Here is an 18,370-nt window from a genome sequence, read left to right as displayed (position 1 = left end):
CACTTCTTTTTATATTTTCCATACAGGTGAAAAATTGCATAGAGATAGAGCTTCTTGGTATTTCTTGGCACTGTCTTTGGTTCCTGACTTTTCAGACACCCTGTATATTCATAATTTGTATATTCATAATTTGTATATTTTTCTCTAACAGTTGAATTTGATGAATGCAGTAATTAATAATAATAATAATAATAATAATAATAAATTGCAGTGACAACATTTTAACATTATATTACATACACACAGCATTGTGTTGTTACTGAAAGATTTTATTGATTTTATTCAATTGTTTAAAAAAATTTGAGCTTTTAGACTACTTAAAAGATCATGTATTTCAATGTATTTTTTCCTATATTTCCTATATTTTTCAGTTAAAAAAAACATTTTAAAGTGAAGTAGTTTAAATATCAAAGTATAAAAATTATTGGATGTGTTTCAGTATTGGCTGGTACTCAAGGTTTCAGTATCTATATCAGTATTGAAAAAGAAAAAGTAGTAGTATCATGCCATTTTTTTTAAGCAATATTAAGCTTACAATCTTCAGTAAGCGCTTTATCCTGGTTAGGGTCGCTGTCCATAACCACGTGGACATCCGGAGCCTGCCCCGGGAACGCTGGGGTGGAGGCAGGAATACACCCTGGACAGGGTTACCAGTCCATCACAGGGCACCACACACTCATTCACACACTCTTTAACACCTAGGGGCAATTTAGCACAGCCAGTTCACCTACCGGTGTGTTTTTGGAAGATGGGAGGAAACTTGAGAACCCGGAGGAAGCCCACATGGACATGGGGAGATCATGTCAAACTCCACACAGGACGTAACCTGAGCTCAGGCTTGACCCAGGGACCCTGGAGTGGCAGTACCACCCACCTCAGTGCAAAACTCCAGAAGCAGATTCCGCACATTAAGCATGTCTTGGCTGATCGGCTACATATTGTACATGTGTACATTTAATTTTTTTTTTTTTTAAACCAAACCATTCCTTCCAGACATTTTCTACCCTGCACCCTGACTGAAAGAAATCTTAGAAAGCCATGATTGTTCAGTTCTCAGTTCACACATTTTGGGTGTGTTTGAAAGTGTCCTGTTTCATGGACATACATGGATTTAGGTGTTCACCTTGCCAAGGTGTGAATAAGTGATGCACTATTTTCAGACAATGTTTATTCAGACATTCAGCACTCAGAAAACTGTGAGCTGAGCCTTTAAGACTCGTCCTGAAGTGCTGAATAAGAGCCTTATAGTCTCGCTGACATGCTGAAAACCTTTTAAACCTCTTAAACCTATTACAGCTGACTGTTTAGAGCAGGACTTGAGGAGTGATGACTCAGAGGAATTTAAGAGGACACGGTGCTGTCTGTCCATTCCTGCTTGAACGCGCCGTCTCGCACGCACGCTTTCCGTGCGTGTGTTTGGCTGCGACCTGACAGCTCTCTGCAGGAGGTTTGTTGGTTTAATGTGTCTTGGTAATCTGAGCTTCCTGAGCTTCTCAGGCTGCGGGAAAAATCATGTTAGAGTGAGAGAGTTGTGGAAAGAGACAGAGGGGACCGTGTGGGTGACTGAGAGAGAAAGTGAGACTTTCCGACAGCAGGTTAGATATGATTGGCTGTGGTTAAGTAAGGAATAAAACATTATGCGGCGTGCAGTTATAGGAAAATAATCAACAAGGGGGTCGTGTACTCAGCATGAAGCTGAGTTACTGTAACTGTTTTCCAATAACAGCACACCAGTGAAGTATTCCCTTAATACGTCGGCAATCTGCCAACGCTTTACTTTTTTTCATTTATTAAAGAATGACATTGCATACTTTCAGCTGTTTATAGTTACATGTATTGTTATGGAACATCTGTGAAACAAGTTAGTACTTGTTATCACTTATGTTAGAGCAGCTATAAACAGCTGTTCTGTCATTAGCCACTCTTTTTTTCTGTCCCTCTTGAAATAATTAAGAAAAAAACACAGCTTATGATGTAACCATGGTGCATAAATTACTGACTCTTATATAGCACTGACACTGGAGACTCCTTCCTTAACTGTAAAATAAACTCCTCCTTATTGAAAGCTTCACCATATCATTGAAGAACTGTTTTTCTTTGTTAAATAACACCACTTTTTTTTTTTATCCATTTAATATTAATGTTAGATTATTGTGGAGCATCCACTGTACAAATTCACATGAATAAGTTACTATAGAAATGATAAAATTTCACAATGAATTTATAGTTTTCTACTTTAACTTGAGTGAAGAATTTGAAGCTGTACTTCAGCTTTACCTCTAGTAGTTATTTCGATGAGTGGTTGAGTAGATGAGTAGTACCTGAGTAAAAAACATGAGTACTTTTACCACCTCTGGCTATTTTGCTTTGCATGTGGTCTGTAATTGTCATGCTTATTTTGTCAGCATCCAAATGCTTTCAACTGCCAAATCCGGTGAAGTAAGAATTCTTTAGATTGGAGTGTAAAGTTCATCCAAGGTTTTCTCTGACACACAGCAAAACTGTTGTAATCATACCCTGTGAGTTGGGGTCTGGTTGCAGTGGCAGCTCAGAGGTTAATGTCCGGCACAAGTGACTTCCTCTTTTCTTTCTTTTGTATTCTTTGTCTCCAAGTGTCCGAGCTGTTAGAGCATTACCTCATGGACTATATTGTGCCCTCAGAGATAATGCTGTTAGCTGCTATGGGACACCTTTTACTGCAATTTTTTTTACTACAAGTATTAAGTATTTAAGTATCCAGTCAAACATGTAGTCAAATGAAAGTCAAAAAGTTGCTACTGTTAAATGTACTTAAGTATTAAACTATGTGAAGTAAATGTTTTTAACTAGTGGATTTAAGTTAATGTCATGTTTTCATGTGAAAAGTAATTTTATTACTGATCTAGATCTGTTATAAGTAATGACATTTGCCTGATAACATCATTCAGTTTCAAGTTTGATGGTCATATGCATGATTAACACTACATAGTTTGCTAATGAATTAATCAGAAGTAAAATATCATGAGCTAGAATTTGACTTGCTGCCTTGCTGATTTATGTAAGCTACTGGAATCAACGCTAGTCTTAAACCGGCATTAGCAAAAAAACAGGCTAACTTAGTTAAATATAGCCAGTTAACATTGGCATATTAGCAACTTACCTCAACATACTAGAAGGAAAAGACAGTTTAGATTTGTAACACATACTTTAAAAGTCTAAAGTAAAGTGTAAGGAGTAAAAAGATTTTTTTTTTTTTGGAAATGTAACTAAGTAAGAGGTACAGGTATTCCATTTCATCCTATTGCAGTGTAAATATGACAAAATAATACTTAGGTATAGTAACGAAGTTGAATTACTCAAGCATTTTCCACTCCTGTGCACAGATGTGTTCAGCTCTACTTCAGCCAGGCCATTTAATCCATCCAATACTATACTGTTGTCCTGTCTAGTTAGTGTGCACTGTCCTGTGCATTTATTAATGTGTATTTTGCACTTATCTGACTCTGTACATAGCCCTGTGTACCATGTTAATGTACTGTGTGTTGCACATTGGTCCTGAAGAAATGCCATTTTGTTCCAATGTATGTGATAGTTAAGGCTATATGGAGGAATAGAATCCACTTGACTTGATTAGAAATGATTCTAAACGAGTAATAATCCAGCATTTTTTCAATCTAATTTCCCCAGCATCAATAGCGTGTACAATTACCATGGCGTTTCATAGTATTGAGTAAAAACGGAGAACCCATTTATTCAAAACACACTTGTAATGGAATTCTTGGGGCAGTTATTGAATTCTGAAACTTGTATTTTCACAGAGCATTAAAGAAATCTTCACTCAAAGTATTGAAAGTGTCATCCTGCCAAAACTGTACTAAATGACTAAATGTGCATGGCTTTATAATTAGTCTATATTAGTGACGCACCAAAATGAAAATGAAGCCAAATCCGGATTTCAGGAAAGAGAATTTCCAGTAAGAGAACTTTGTGCTTTGTGGTTTCTCTGCAACATGACAAGCTGCATTTTTGCATTTCTTCCTAATTACCTTCAAGAGGGAGAAAAAAAAGCAAGGCTGATGAGGCAAGGCTGATAATAGCTGATGTAACAAAAGCGTAACAGAAACTTGTTTCATAGACACGACAGAACATTAACATGAACTACAAACAGATACAAAGTATGACATGACATTCTATAATAAATTCAAACTGTAATCATTGGCAAGTTGCTGTGGTATAAGAGGAATAAAACACTGCAGAATGTGCTGTTATTTTGCCTATTTTGACATGAAAAGTGCAACTGAACAAAGTCAGAACTTATAGAGCTTTGCCTCTGATGGCAAGAAACTGGAATGATACGCTCTTCTCAATGAAATCGCCTTTTATTTTTGCTCTGTGTGGCCCAATACTTTACTTACATCTATGACCTGTTGATCGTGTCGTGTTCTCACATGGTGGGGAGTTTCCATGGCAGTGCTGTCACTGTTTGAACGAGTCATATAGTTACTGGAGCAGAAGAACAACAACAAACAGCAAGACGTATTCAGACGATATCTTCTGCATCATACCTCATTGGTGCATCTAGTCTTGACTAGTGCTGCCTCATTGGAGTTTCACATACAGTCTGGAGCGTTTTGGACAGTTTTATTGTTTGGTTGAGTGTTGATGTACTGATTGCTAATGCACATGGCGAAAGCTTCTCAACATGTTAGTTATTTAATTTGCAAGAATTAAGCGGTTGCTTTCTATCTGAAACTCACCCATTTTCCGAGACAGGAAGCTGACAGGACGTTCCACAGCTGTGACTCCTCTGTCCAGGTGTCAGTGCCAACCAGAATGAAGGCTGGGCTTGTTTTATTAGGGTGCTTTAATACTAGCTGTTTTTTTTTTTCCTTTAGAAAAAAGGCAAGAGTGCTTTTATGCTGATATAAAAAAAGCGACATGTACACTCACATGAAATGTATACTGTAACCATAACAACACTCTTACCAGTCCTCGCTAGTCACTGCTGACCAGCTAGCCTAGTTTCCTATCTAGATTAATATTATTACTATCAGTAACGCAGATCAAATAACGATTGGTTTAACTCTGGCAACAAGGAGGTTGCCTTTGCTGTAGCTTTGAAGGCAGAAAATCAAGAGAATTTGAGTTGCTTGTGCAACTTGACTGTATGCAGCAGTGGGACATCACATCATGTAATGGCAAGTAAAACTTTTTTGAGTAAAATATTTTCAACTCAACATGTCGTGAATCTCCTCATATTTACTCACTAATTTTTTTCTATCGACAGTCTGTTGTCTGTTTGCTTTTCTTGCTCCACCCCAACTTTCGACCTGATTGGCCAGGAGGTTAAAAAAAAAAAATCACTTGAACTTTTTTCAGCTTTTGGAAGCACACTGCTGTGAACAAAAATATGGCGGCATATTCCAGACTTTATGCAGAATTCAAATGCTTATTAGAACATGCTCATTCAAACAGGTATTTTCAAATGCTGCCATAAGATTGCTGCAGACGGCTTTTGAAAGTGGTCGCGTTCCACCTGCCTTGCGGCTGATTCCCATAGGTTTAAATGTAAAACATTTACTGGTAGTTGAGGCAAAAAAAAAAAACAAAAAAAAAAGCCTCATTTTAATCAGCCTTGAAAGTTAAATAGGAGCGTCCTACACACCATGTTAACCCTGCACACCTGCAGTCGTCTCGCCTGTGTATGGCTTTACTGTGACAGACTGTCTGTCTCTGTCTATTTATATTTCTCTCTTATTTTTAAACCTTTATCTCTCTCCGTTTCTTTTCTTCCTCTTTCTCGTTAATCTCTCTTTTTCCACCTCTCCTTTTCTCCTTCGCCTCCTTTTCTATTTCAGTCTCTCAATTTCTCTCTCACCCATTTCCTAAGACCTAATCCCTCCACCCTCTTCCCCCTTTCCCTTGTTCCTGTCCTCCGTCTCTTGACGCTCCCGTCTTCCTGCATTCCTCCAGCTGATCCCAGGCCAGATGGGGGGATGATTCATCGTCTCCGTATGGGCTGTGATTGAAATTTCAGGCCGCTCGTGTTCCCAGCAGATGAGACGGCGCTTTAAGCCACACTGCTGTTTGGGAATGCTGCAGTTCTGAGGAACTGTGATGTTCAGTCACTAAGGACAAGGAGCTTTCTTATGTCTCTCTGCTATCTGTCTCATCTGACAGATAACATCTCCTTAAGACGTCTTTTATCAGAACACTCTGTCCTTCTGACTCTGTCTCGCCTTCTCTCTTTTCTTTTTTCTTCTTTTTTTTTTCTTTCTGTGTTACTGTCTAACTTACATTCCTCGCCCCACACACACACACACACACACACACACACACACACACACACACACACACACACAGAGAGCACAGCCAAATCAAGTCACAGAACAGAAGCAGACACAGATTCATAAACACACACAGCCCAAACCCCACAGGTCAAAACACACACGTTAATATCAGATCACTATGTCTATGTTGTGAGTGTGTTGGGTGTGTCCAACTCCAGAGGGACAAAGAGCCCCGCTGGTCCTCATTGAATGACATCATTAGCATGTGAAATATTTTTCGTCTGGAATGGCGTGTGCGAGCAGGGTGGAAGGAAAGCACGTAATGGTCAGTGACAGGAAGTCCAGTGCCGATAAGAGACGGCGTCAGACGATGACGGCCTCCTGACTCCATATGTGTGTGTGAGAAGGAGAGAGTATAGTGTGAGTTTTTGCGCGAGAGACAGCGTAATGTGTGTGTGTGGACAAGAACAGAACAATGATGTGAATGAGGCACTCCCGGAGTCTAAACAGAGAGCACAGCCAGAGAGGTGAAGGGCTCATTTCCAGCCCTTATTACCCGGAAACACGGCGGTGATCGTGTGTGTGTATGTGTATGTGTGTCAGATTGTCTGGCTTCAAACACAGACTTAATGTGCGTTTGCTTTTGACAACAAGGAGATACAGTATATGCCACTAATTGATATTGTAATATTCAACCCTCACCATATTGGACAAATCAAATTCAAAATACCACTAGTTCCGCTCAGAAGGTAGCAGAAGGACAGCTGTCTTTCTTATTTTGGACAAAGCGTTCCGCACAACAACCGTAGCCTACACTGCGCCAGATTAGGGTCAATGGTAGCACCATATCCGCTCCACATCCACTCTGGATCCACATTGCAGATCCGGCCTGGTGACTTTTTGCAGTTTCCCAATACCGGAACTGATCCATTTAATGGATCTGCACCAAAACGTTCGAACTTTGCCGCAGCGTTGGATGCTGCAGTGTGCTGCTAACAACGAATTCCTAAACGCTGTGTTTAACATACTTTATCAGGTTACTTGTATTGCAGGAAGATGCTGTACTTCCTCCTCTTGATATATTGCTGAAGGACAGAATGCAGTCTGCTTTGCTTTGATTGCCATCATTAATCGTGAAATACGCCCAGATCTCTGTCGTTTGGTGTCATCTGTTCATCACATAGACTAGGCTTACGTCACATAGTATTATGTAGTATTGAAGCATTTTTACAAGAACGAGCAGGTAAACGAGCTTGGTATCAGACCGATCTGGTACCAGTATCGGTATCGATGCATCCCTACGTGAATCCACTTTTTTTTTTTTTTTTTAACAGAGGTTTATAATGTGGAATTATGAAGCATTATGAACATTCAGAAGCAAATCATTTCTGTTATTCAAATACAATTAAAATTTAATTGAATTGGTGGACAAACCTGTGACTCGTGAAACCTGTGATTGAGAAATTCTTTTTAATGTATATTACAATGTTAAGATTATATAATAACCCGTGGCAAAAGGTTAGGCGATTATTGAATAGATAAAGCCTAATGGAGATAGTATAAGAGTATGAGTGTAAGATTATTAAGCACCAGATTGTCTGCTCTTGACCACAAATGATCCAGCATTAAAAATCCCTTGCGCACTTCAGATTTCACTTAATCTCTTCCTGCTCTGCCGGGGGCTCGTTCTACAGATACTGAAACTCATTGTTGAATTAAATAGCATCAGGTTACACAGCAGCTTATGTAACACCTTAGCTTATAAATGTTTTAATCTTAGAAACGATCTTGCAGGACACAGGTTTTTAAGAGTCACTTAGGCTATGTTCAGACATGAGTTATTTCATAATCTGATTTTCAGCCTGAGCATTCACTTTGCAAATTAAGTTTGAGCAAATCTGATACGACTGATGAGAATGGAGTCTAGTTTGTTTGCATTTCTACATTGGTTTCCATAGTAACGGCATCGGAATCACGTAAAAATATATATGTGTAGCTGGAATATGTAGCTGGAATACAATTGAATCACGTAAAAATATATATGTGTAGCTGGAATATGTAGCTGGAATACAATTGAAAACGTCAGATTTTACGTGTGTTGTAGCATTCGCAGTAACTTACATTTGGTAAAAAAAACAAAAAAAAACATGTGAAGTAGAATCATAAGGAACATGTTTTCTGACATACACTGCCATCCAAGGGTTAGGAGAAGAATTACCTTTTACTACCTCCTTCTATCCTGTGTCTTTACTAAAAGATTGATAAATGAGGTCCATTATTAGTTTAGTGTGTAAATGTTCTAGTTGGCCACACTGAGCTAAAATGCCCCCAGTTATACAAGTTTCAGTAACGCTGAACGATTTGCTTCATACTCTCATGTATATGTTTTTAAATTAACAAGCACATTAAAGGCACAGCTAATTAAAATTTTTTCCACGCCCACAAAACTCCATAAAAGGCAAAGCTTACAGAGAGCTGAAAACAGCAAAATGATATCTAAACAGTGACAGAGCGCATCCTAAATGTCATGGCGCTGTTTCTTTTGTCCTAAATGGATGGCTAGACTTGTTTGTCTTAATTTGTGGATTTGTTTTGGATTGCTTTTATTCAAGTCATTAATATAAAATGACTGAGTTTTACAAAATGTTCATGAAATTTGTGTGATTGAAATCTCGATTCGTAATCCGTATAAATATATAATTGCAGTAACTCCTCACCAGCTGTACGATTTGAAACGTAGTAATTAAGGGTCACATTATTGAGTGTCCTTATATGTAAATTTCCACAAACTCAGCAGTTCTCATAGGGTATGAACATTTTTCTGAACTGAATTTCTTTTGTAAATGCTTCTGCGAACAATTTACAAATAAATTCGTTCATATCCAGCATGATATGAGGCCCCAGGTGTTTTTTTTATTTATTTATTTATTTATTTATTTTTGGATTCCATGCAAGCCTTATACAACTGATTTATTTGTGGATTGAAATTCAGAATTTGGTACAGAGAGTAGTATCAGTATCCCATGCTACCAATGAAAGGTTTGCTTGTTAGCGTTGCTTGGCCAGCTTGAATGGACTGGTTAGTATAGCTTTAAAGAAATACATCACCCAAAATGGCTATTAAAAAGGAAAGCTAGCTTGACATGATTTTGTGTGCCAACTTGTGTTTGCTCATTTTTCTTCCTTTGTACAGTGTTAGCATTTGAGTTGTTTGCAAGTGTTTCCATCCATTAAAATATTAGCCTCTCCTTTTTCCAGAAAGCTTCAGGTGCCAGTTCACAGTACAGTGCCGTGTAAGAGATCAGCTCAGTTACAGGTGTGTCAGTTGGTGTTTGCTCTCACGTAAATGGAACATTCCTCTGTAAACAAACTCTTATCCACTCTTAGCTGTGAGGATTTAACCTTCTGCTAACTACTGTCTCTATTTACATCCTGGTCCTTGATACCTTTAAGCTCCTGTCAAAAGACATGCTTCTTGAGGAGATGTGTGCTATGACATTTGTGAATGATTCCCTGTTTCGTTTCTTTGAAAAGCCATTGTTTTTAGCTTTCACATCTCAAAGCAGGCCTAGCATGTTTTTCCAGGTTACATCAGAGTCAGCATGGTGGTATTTTATTTCATGTCAGCTGTAGACAAAAATGTGTAGGACAATGTGTAAGAAATAAAACAAGACAGGGTGTACTGTTTGAGGAAAATAATCAACGTCAGGATGGTTTGATGCAGTCCGACACGAAGCAGAGTTACTGTAACCACGTCAGTGTTGATTATTTTATTTCTTTTATACCACAGCAATTTGACGACGATTACATTTTTTAAATTTATTAAAGACACATCATACATTTGATCCTGGATGTTTTTGATTAACACCTGACATCACAGAGCACTGTACGCTGTTCAGAATGTTTTATTCTGAGTATAAATGACAGAGTAACCTGGGTATATATATGCAAACGTCCTTATCACGGTGTTAAGTAATGACAGGTTTTCGAGTAAAATTCTTAAAAAGGCATGTTAACTAAAACTGTCTGTCATTCATCATGCAAAGCATATTTCCTGTACACGTTTTAAGCATTCTTGGTTGAGTGAAACAGCAGTGTGGGAGAGAGGTAAAAAAGTTCATCTGTCCATTCATTATTCACCTGCTGTGTGTTAAGGGAAGAAGTGTTAAAACAGTGTAAGGGTGCCTGCTCCTTGCCTGCAGCAATTTAGCTGTAGCTTAGTGAAACTTGTGGGAAGATTTACAGTTCACTTCCTAAATGAAGTCTGACATTTGCTGAAATGACTTCAAGTTCACATGCGCCGTTCACACTTTGAATGTTTATTTGTATTTTGCTGCACAATATGGACAAAATACTATACTGCATATAGAATAATATAAGTTTTTTTATTACTTGGTTTTTTTTTTTTGGTTTTTTTTACCTTTAATTACTATTGGGACTCTCTTAATTAAATTATCTTTGAATTCATCAAATCTGTTGACTGATTTTTTTTAATGTCTTGCATTTTGTTCAATTTAGTTTATGCAACATACATTTTTACCAAATAAATTTGTATTTTTGTTACTCCCTTTCCTATCCACCAAGTAAGAAGTGTAAGAAGTTGTTATTTAAAGTATTAAAGTACAACCAGTGTGTTATTCTGCCAGTGTATCTTCTGCATCTTTCTGGATCTTATTTGCATACAAACCCAAACTTTCTCCAAACTCATTATTTATGGATTCTGGCCAGCAAACACTGAAGCTAGTGTAGTTTCATCATAGATGTTTTTAGGTTTCTGCATTTTGTCTCATTTAGCACTTTCCTGCAGTTATGTTCTGTGTAATTTTACCTATGTTCAAAATAAACACTGTTTGCCTTGATATAGTGGTTGTGGGGTTTTGTAGTTTCATTTGGCTTCCTGCACTCTGATTGTTTATAGTGTAATAATTTGTTTCATTGCCTGTGTAATGGCTCTGTAATTTTAAGTTGCTGTTCTGGACTCCTGGCTTTATGGGCACCACTTTGCCTCTGCTACCAGTATCATTTCTGTCTCTTTTTTTGGCATCTGCTGTTTTTCTCCCTGTCAAACACAGCCTATGTGTGGCATCTATTTTCGGCCTCCTTCTCAGTTAAAGGCTGCCGAATGTGTTTGTTTGGCCTCAAGTCAGCCTCAAACCCCAAGGCCAGTGTTGGAAGCAGGCACCGGGTTCCCAACAGTGCCTCTGCTGCCAGGAATTCAGGCCACTTTAGGATTTTTAGAATGAGCTAGGATTTCAAGTGGTCAAAATGCCATAGCTTGATCATGGGCTCCATGGCTCACCTCCTTGATATACCTCTTGCCACAGCTACATCACAAGCCCCATCGGGCCTTGCGTGGATCTGTCATTTCATTCAGTGGTTCAGCTTTGCTTTGGGCTTCATGTTGCAGCTCTGTTATATGCTTCATAGCCCAGTTCCTCATTATGTCTCTTTGTCGAGCTCCGTCATGGGCCCTTTGGGGTCTTATATTGGTCTTTCATGGGTTCAGTGGTCCAGCTTTGACATGGGCCTCCTAATGCAGCTTGATTGTAGGCCTCAGGGCTTGTGCAGCTCAATCATGGGCCCCTTCAGCCCAATTTTACTTTCATGGCCTCAGTGGTACAGCTTGGTATTATGGCTTTTGGCATAGCTCCATCATGGGCCCATTGGGCTGTCCATGGCTCTGTAATGGGTCTAGTGGTGTGGGTTGCATTGGACCTCTTGGTGCAGCTCCATTGTAGTCTTCATGGACCATCCCTGCATTGGCTCTGCTGTTGCAGCTCCACTGTAGGCCTCATGGCCCGTCTGTACATTGGGCTTCCTTGCACAGTCACATTATGGAAGCAGTGGTCCAGCTTTGCATTGGGCCTCTTGGTACAGCTCCACTGTTAGCTTTATGGACCATCTCTGCATTGGGCGTCCTGAAGCAGCTCCGTTGTAGGACTCACAACCCAGCTCTGCATTGTGTCCTACCACAGCTCTATCGTGGACTCATGGACTAATGCTGGGCTGCTTGATGCAGTTACATTGTAAGGGTCATGGCCCATCTCTGCACTGGGCCTCCTGACACAATTATGAACCCCATGGTCCAGTGCAGGATAAAGCCTTCTGGTGCAACTCTGTTGTGGGGCCTGTGGTATTTGCTGCGGTTTCCAGTCCGCAGCTGCACTCCACTTGGCCTGGCTTTTTAACGACCTGCCAGTAGCTGGCTTGATTTGTGGCCTTACTGCTCCTTTGTTAAGAGGCATATAATCCTGGCTATGAATGCTGTACAGCATAATTGAAGACAATGTTCCGGCATTTGTTTAAAATGTTCTTGGTTTTTGTGTGTGTGTGTGTGCGCGCCTTGGTTAAAGTCACAGAGATCGCACTTTTTCCCAATACTGATGTTTGATTTGAACATTAACCGAAGCTCTTGACCTGTATCTACATGTATGATTTTATGGATTGTGCTGCTGCCACATGATTGGCTGATTGGATAACTGCCAGTAATTGAGCAGGTGTAAAGGTGTTCCTATTAAAGTGGATGGTGAGTGTATATTTGTATGTCTGTGAAAAACCTTAAAAAAAAAAATCCCTGTAGTTTGTCACCTGTCATTAGGTCCCAAATTTTAAGGCTTCCCCATATAACAGCAAGCATCCAATGATAAACACTCATTGCTAGGGGTGCATATAGCATAAATGGTACTTGAATATTCCATATTTAAGTTTTGTAAAAGATATTTGTGAGATTCTGTTTTCCATGATCCATCTCCGACCAGTTCTAAACTCTAGGCCTGTACTAACACAGAAACAACACACAAAGACACGTTGAGTGAACTCTATACCCGAGTGTCTATGTAAAGTAAGGACAAAGCTGGTGGTTTGACCAAATTAAGGAAGGCCTTAAGTCACACTTGTCTTTTGTCTCTCTTTTTTTTTTTGTTTGCTGGGGTGAAGCAAAAATCAAGCAATTTCAAAGGAACATAGTTGCTCTGAACAGCAAAGTCTTTTTTTAAATGCTTCACCATTAATATTTCTGTAATATCAGGAGCACTTGCTACTCATCACATAAAACATTGATAACATCCAGGGGCAATTTGCACCACACGAAGACCAGAATGCTATGTATCTATAACTAGGGAGCCATTTTCAGACCAGCTGTGTGTCCTACATTACACATTCTTGATGAAAAGGAGCAACTGCAGCCATCAACAGCCTCCCTTCTCTGGAATTTCTCACCATGTTAGTGCTGCTCCACTCCACATGAGACTCTTCCAGTGGTGTTGGCTTTCTTCTGTTTTACCTCATGGCAAGTCTGGGTCACTGGGTCATGATGGCAGTTGAGTTTTTTTTTTCCTTTGGCCTTTGAAAGGCACAGGTTCCTGGCAAGCACCCAGGGGGTTCTTTGCTTATCGCCATTCTCTGGCCTGCAGTATCAGCGTTATGTTAGAGCAACCATGTAATGGATATGGTAATGGTAGGGGTGTGGCACAGCGTCATAGCAATGGGACTGCACAAAAACTGGCGTCTGCTCTGAGCAGGGGTGTCGAGGTGTTAGCACACAATGCTTTTGTCCTGTCACTCACATTCTGGAAGAAGTCAAGAGGTCACTGCTCCGGAAGGTTCATGTTACCATGTTTTGCACACACTCCACTACTCCACAGGTGCTGCAACCTCATACTTATAAGTGACTTATATATTATCTTTTCTGCACTGTAGTATAATTACTAACTAATAATAGTTAGTGCATTTTCCATTGGCCTGCTATTCCAGCAGTTATGGTAGTGATTATTATGGTGGATTTCAGCAAAACAATTTTGTTTTACAAAGAGATCTTTGTAAGGATGAATTTCTGGATGTACTGAGATCAGAGCAAAGGTGTCGTCTCAGAAAAGAATAAAGCAACAATAACAGGACAAACCTCAAACTAGACTATAGCAGTAGTAGTCTTGTAAAATAAATATGTCTTGTACATTGACATGACAACTTTCATTTTCTAAACAAAAATTAGAGTTGTTATAGTGACTGGAAATCTGGAAAATCTGTTTTTTAATACAAACATTTCATCCCTAACTACAAGCTGCTTGAAGTCTGACTTCAGAAATTCTCCTAAAAAGTTCTAAAGTTTCAGCTGAGTCCTTAAACGTGGATGTGTAATACTGGCATGGGAGAGAAATGTAGCTTTGTTTAAATAGGGTCATGATCACCTTTAATGGTTTACTCTGGTGGTATTTATGACTTCTAAAGTCAAAATTTACTGATAGCTCAGAGTTCATGGCAAAATTCATGGAAAGTTAGGTTTGCCACCTATGCCAAGTATAATTACAGTGTAGGTTTACTTATACAGAATATTTTCTTAGTAATTTAACAAATATTAACTTTCCTAGAGTTTTGTCTTGTTCCTGCTGTCATTTTCCATAGCACAGACTTAACATCTATCTACTAGCTAGATAAATTATTAGCCGAAGTAATTAGCAAGCTTAAGCTCTGCGTTCATATTTTCCAGTTGTCTAGCAACAGTGTTGTCACAACCTGAACCACATGAATCGTGAGTGAGTCCTGTGTTCACAAGATCCATTAGAATTCTGTTTTAATTAAAAAATGTATTAGAAATGGATATCTCTGTGTTTTTTAATAGAAATTCTAAAATTTTCAAGAAATTAACAGCTAATCAGAGTTCTGGATGTATCAGCTGATCTTCTTCCAGCTCTACCCTGCAAAATAATTCCTTTGTCCTATACTGGATAATTGTATACACTGTGTAGTACACTAATATAGGGAACAGAACTCAACTGCAGGATTTAGTATGCCACATTTGTACCTGATGTTAATTACAAACACCATCGCCATTGGCTCACTGTGGTTGTGCCCCAAACCACACACCCTCAGTATAAAGGCTACACGTCACCTTTGAACAGTACTATGCATTATTTTTATTCTGTAATCACTAGGACAATACCTACTGAGAAGACTTAAGAGATTTTATGAGTGCTCTGGATATTCTACACTATGTTTGGAACATGAATAGGGTGTGGTTTTAGACATAAATGAGATGTGTGCTGGTGGATCTATCTCTAACTGTTAGTCCTACAGAGTTGATAGATTTGCGAAGAGACCCGGTGGCTGTTTTTATGACAACCATTTCTGTAAACAAGCCATCAACAGAGCAAACAGGCGTTCATAACGTGAAACCTGGTGTAACATGGAGTAAAAAAAAAAAGGAATATAAAAACCAGCTGGAGAACATTTGCACTAAGTGTTTTCATGTGCTATTTTGTAGTCATGTCCAAAAGCATAATGGAGAGTATCCAACACACTCACAGAATCCCACAGTGCACTGTAATAGGTCCAAATAATGCACCCCAGCAGGTTCAAAACATCCATTACACACTGGCTGCTTGAATACTACCTGTGTGACCTATGGCTGTGGCATTGTGGTGTTGTGACCTCTATATTGTTTACTAGAGTTCTTTTTCTACACAGGAAATGTTAATGTGCTATATTTTTTTATTTTATGATTGTAGAGTCCGATATTGCAGTAACTAATATTAGCTTTTTGTTGTTGTTTTTTTTCCTTTTCAGTTCTCTGTGCAAAGAACTTGTCAAAGAAGGACTTCTTCAGTAAGTAACAAGTTTGAATATTCTTCTGTCACTTAGCATTTAGTCACTAAGGAGTATAATATTTCTTATAACAGATTTTACAGAAAGTTGTCTCAGAGCAGTCTTACAGACATCATGCACATAGGCCATGACTACTTCAACAGCACTGATAAACAGAGATGCACTGAGGGAGAGACATCAGGAAACACACTGTGCCAGAGGGATCTGATTGGATCTTTTTTTTTTTTTTTTTAATAATAGTATATATAAGGAATAAAACATGATGCAGTGTGGTGTTATAGGAAAATAGGAAAGAGTTACTGATACTACCCTAAAGATTATTTTTCAGTTATAGCAGATCCTGTCATATTTCATTCCTTTTACACCACAACAATTTTCCAACAATTAAAAGTTTTCTAAATTAAAGAGCGACACATCATAGTTTTTATTGGTTTATAATAACATTTAATGCTGAGGAACATCCATGAAACACGTTAGTTTCTGTTATCATTTACAATATAGCAGCTATGAACAGTTGTTCCCTCACCAGCTTCTCTTTTTTCTCTCTCTTGACGTTAACAAGACAGAAAACGCAGCTTGTTATGTTACCAAGAAACCATGAAGCCCTCTGTCGTGAAGACTTTCCCATGTCAGAGTCAGAAAACTTAAAGTAGACCTTAACCTCGGACTGTTACAAAGTGCTGACACTGGAGACTCCTTCCTAAATTGCTAAACTCTAGATATTGTTAAGGCTTCATTTTATCAAAGAATACACATATTGTAAAAATTTGTTTATGTTGCACATCCGCCATACAGCCCCTGTGTAAGTTATAGAAGCGATAACGAGTTAGAACGAGCGTATTAATATAAACCTTTGATGCGAGTTCCAGCCGGCACTACTGACAGAACTGCTTCAGAATTTCAGCACCTTCTAACCAATCAGATTTGATCATTCAGCTGTGCTGTGGTATAACAGTAATTAAAGATCTCCTGACATTTGCCTGATAGACACTGATCTGAGTCGTTGCAGATCGATCTCGGGTCATTTTTACTTTGGTAGTGAGCACACATTATCGTATAGCTCTGCTTAAGGCTGTCCAAGGTTTGTTTCTTTAGTTTTGCACTGTAGTTGTGAGGCAAATGTAGCTAACATAGTGGAGGTTTATCTCACCCAAAGTGTTTTCTATAGTACATGCCCATGTTTTTATATCAGGGGTCTTCAATCTTATCCACAATGGGCCAGCATGGCTCCAGGCTTTCATTTCAACCAATCAGGAGCCACACCAGATTTCACTTGTTTAATCAGTTCATCTTAGTCTACAACCAGCTGTGAAGTGTGCCTCCAATTTGGCTGTAATGAAAGCCTGCAGCCACACCGGCCCTTTGCGGATAAGCTTGAAGACCCTTGTTTTGCATACACTATATAGCCAAAAGTATGTGAACACCTGACCGTCACACCCATATGTGTTTTCGAACATCCCATTCCAGATTTAGTCTTCTTTCTGCTCTTATAATAATTCTGGGAAGACTTTCCACTAGACTTTGGAACATGGCTGTTGGAATTTCTGCCCATTCAGCCACAAGGGCATTAGTGAGATCAGACACCGATGTTGGGTGTGGAGGCCTGGGGTGCAGTCATCATTCCAGTTCATCCAAAAGGTGTTCAGTGGGGTTGAGGTCAGGGCTCTGTGCAGGCCAATCAAATTCTTCCACTTCCAACCTTGGCAAAACATGTCTTCGTGGGACTCGCTTTGTGCACAGGAACATTTTTCGGGCCCCTTAGTTCAAGTGAAGGAAAATTGCAATGGTAAGCCATACAAATACTATACAATTGTTTGCTTCCATCTTTGTGGCAACAGTTTGGGGAAGACCCACATATGGGTGTGATGGTCTGGAGTCCACAAACATTTAACCATAGTGACTATGCTTTAAATTATATTGTTAAGATGCATATCACATATCATACATAGTCTATTTACATATTTAAGCTTATGAAGAGGAGCTATGAGCATCTACAATAATATCCAGTTTTCCAGTACAATTCTAGTCCAGACTTGTGAATTCACCCTCTAATCCCTTGTATGGAATTATACCAGATTCTAAAAGAAAAAAGTCCCCATAATGTTAGAACTACATGATGAAGCTTCGTTCATGTTTAAGAATTTACAGCGTGTCATGAGTCTACGTGACATTACTGAAGAACTGAGACATTTTGTTAACTACACAAGCCTCCATAGCTTGAGGGCAAAACTAAAAAAACATGTTTGTTTTGACTGTTGATTGATGTTTTGACTGAACGACTACATTTTTGGTAACAGGAACCTATGTTTTCTAGCTGAATGCTTCCTTTTTCCTGATTTTCTGGAACAACTTCCCATTTTATAGAAGCAAATTCGGATGAATTTGGACCGTGTTTGACGCTTGATTTATACACTCACCTTTTTCTTTCACATGGACAATTGTATAAACGCCACCATAGTGGGAAATCCCAGCATGGCATACAGGTAAATGTGACTAAACAA

General features: G+C 39.0%; 1 protein-coding gene across 1 annotated transcript in view; it reads left to right on the top strand.

The window, feature by feature from the left end:
• The window catches only part of LOC113538328 (E3 ubiquitin-protein ligase SMURF2), a 74,025-nt gene that overhangs the window by 13,187 nt on the left and 42,468 nt on the right, over positions 1-18,370 (top strand). The window contains exon 2 of the mRNA XM_026933299.3: positions 15,831-15,869. Coding sequence (XP_026789100.1) covers positions 15,831-15,869 — 39 coding nt within the window. The remainder of the gene's footprint in view (positions 1-15,830; positions 15,870-18,370) is intronic.

The sequence above is a fragment of the Pangasianodon hypophthalmus genome, chromosome 2, assembly GCF_027358585.1.
Source record: "Pangasianodon hypophthalmus isolate fPanHyp1 chromosome 2, fPanHyp1.pri, whole genome shotgun sequence".
NCBI lineage: Eukaryota > Metazoa > Chordata > Actinopteri > Siluriformes > Pangasiidae > Pangasianodon > Pangasianodon hypophthalmus.
This window is presented reverse-complemented; position numbering and strand designations above follow the sequence as displayed.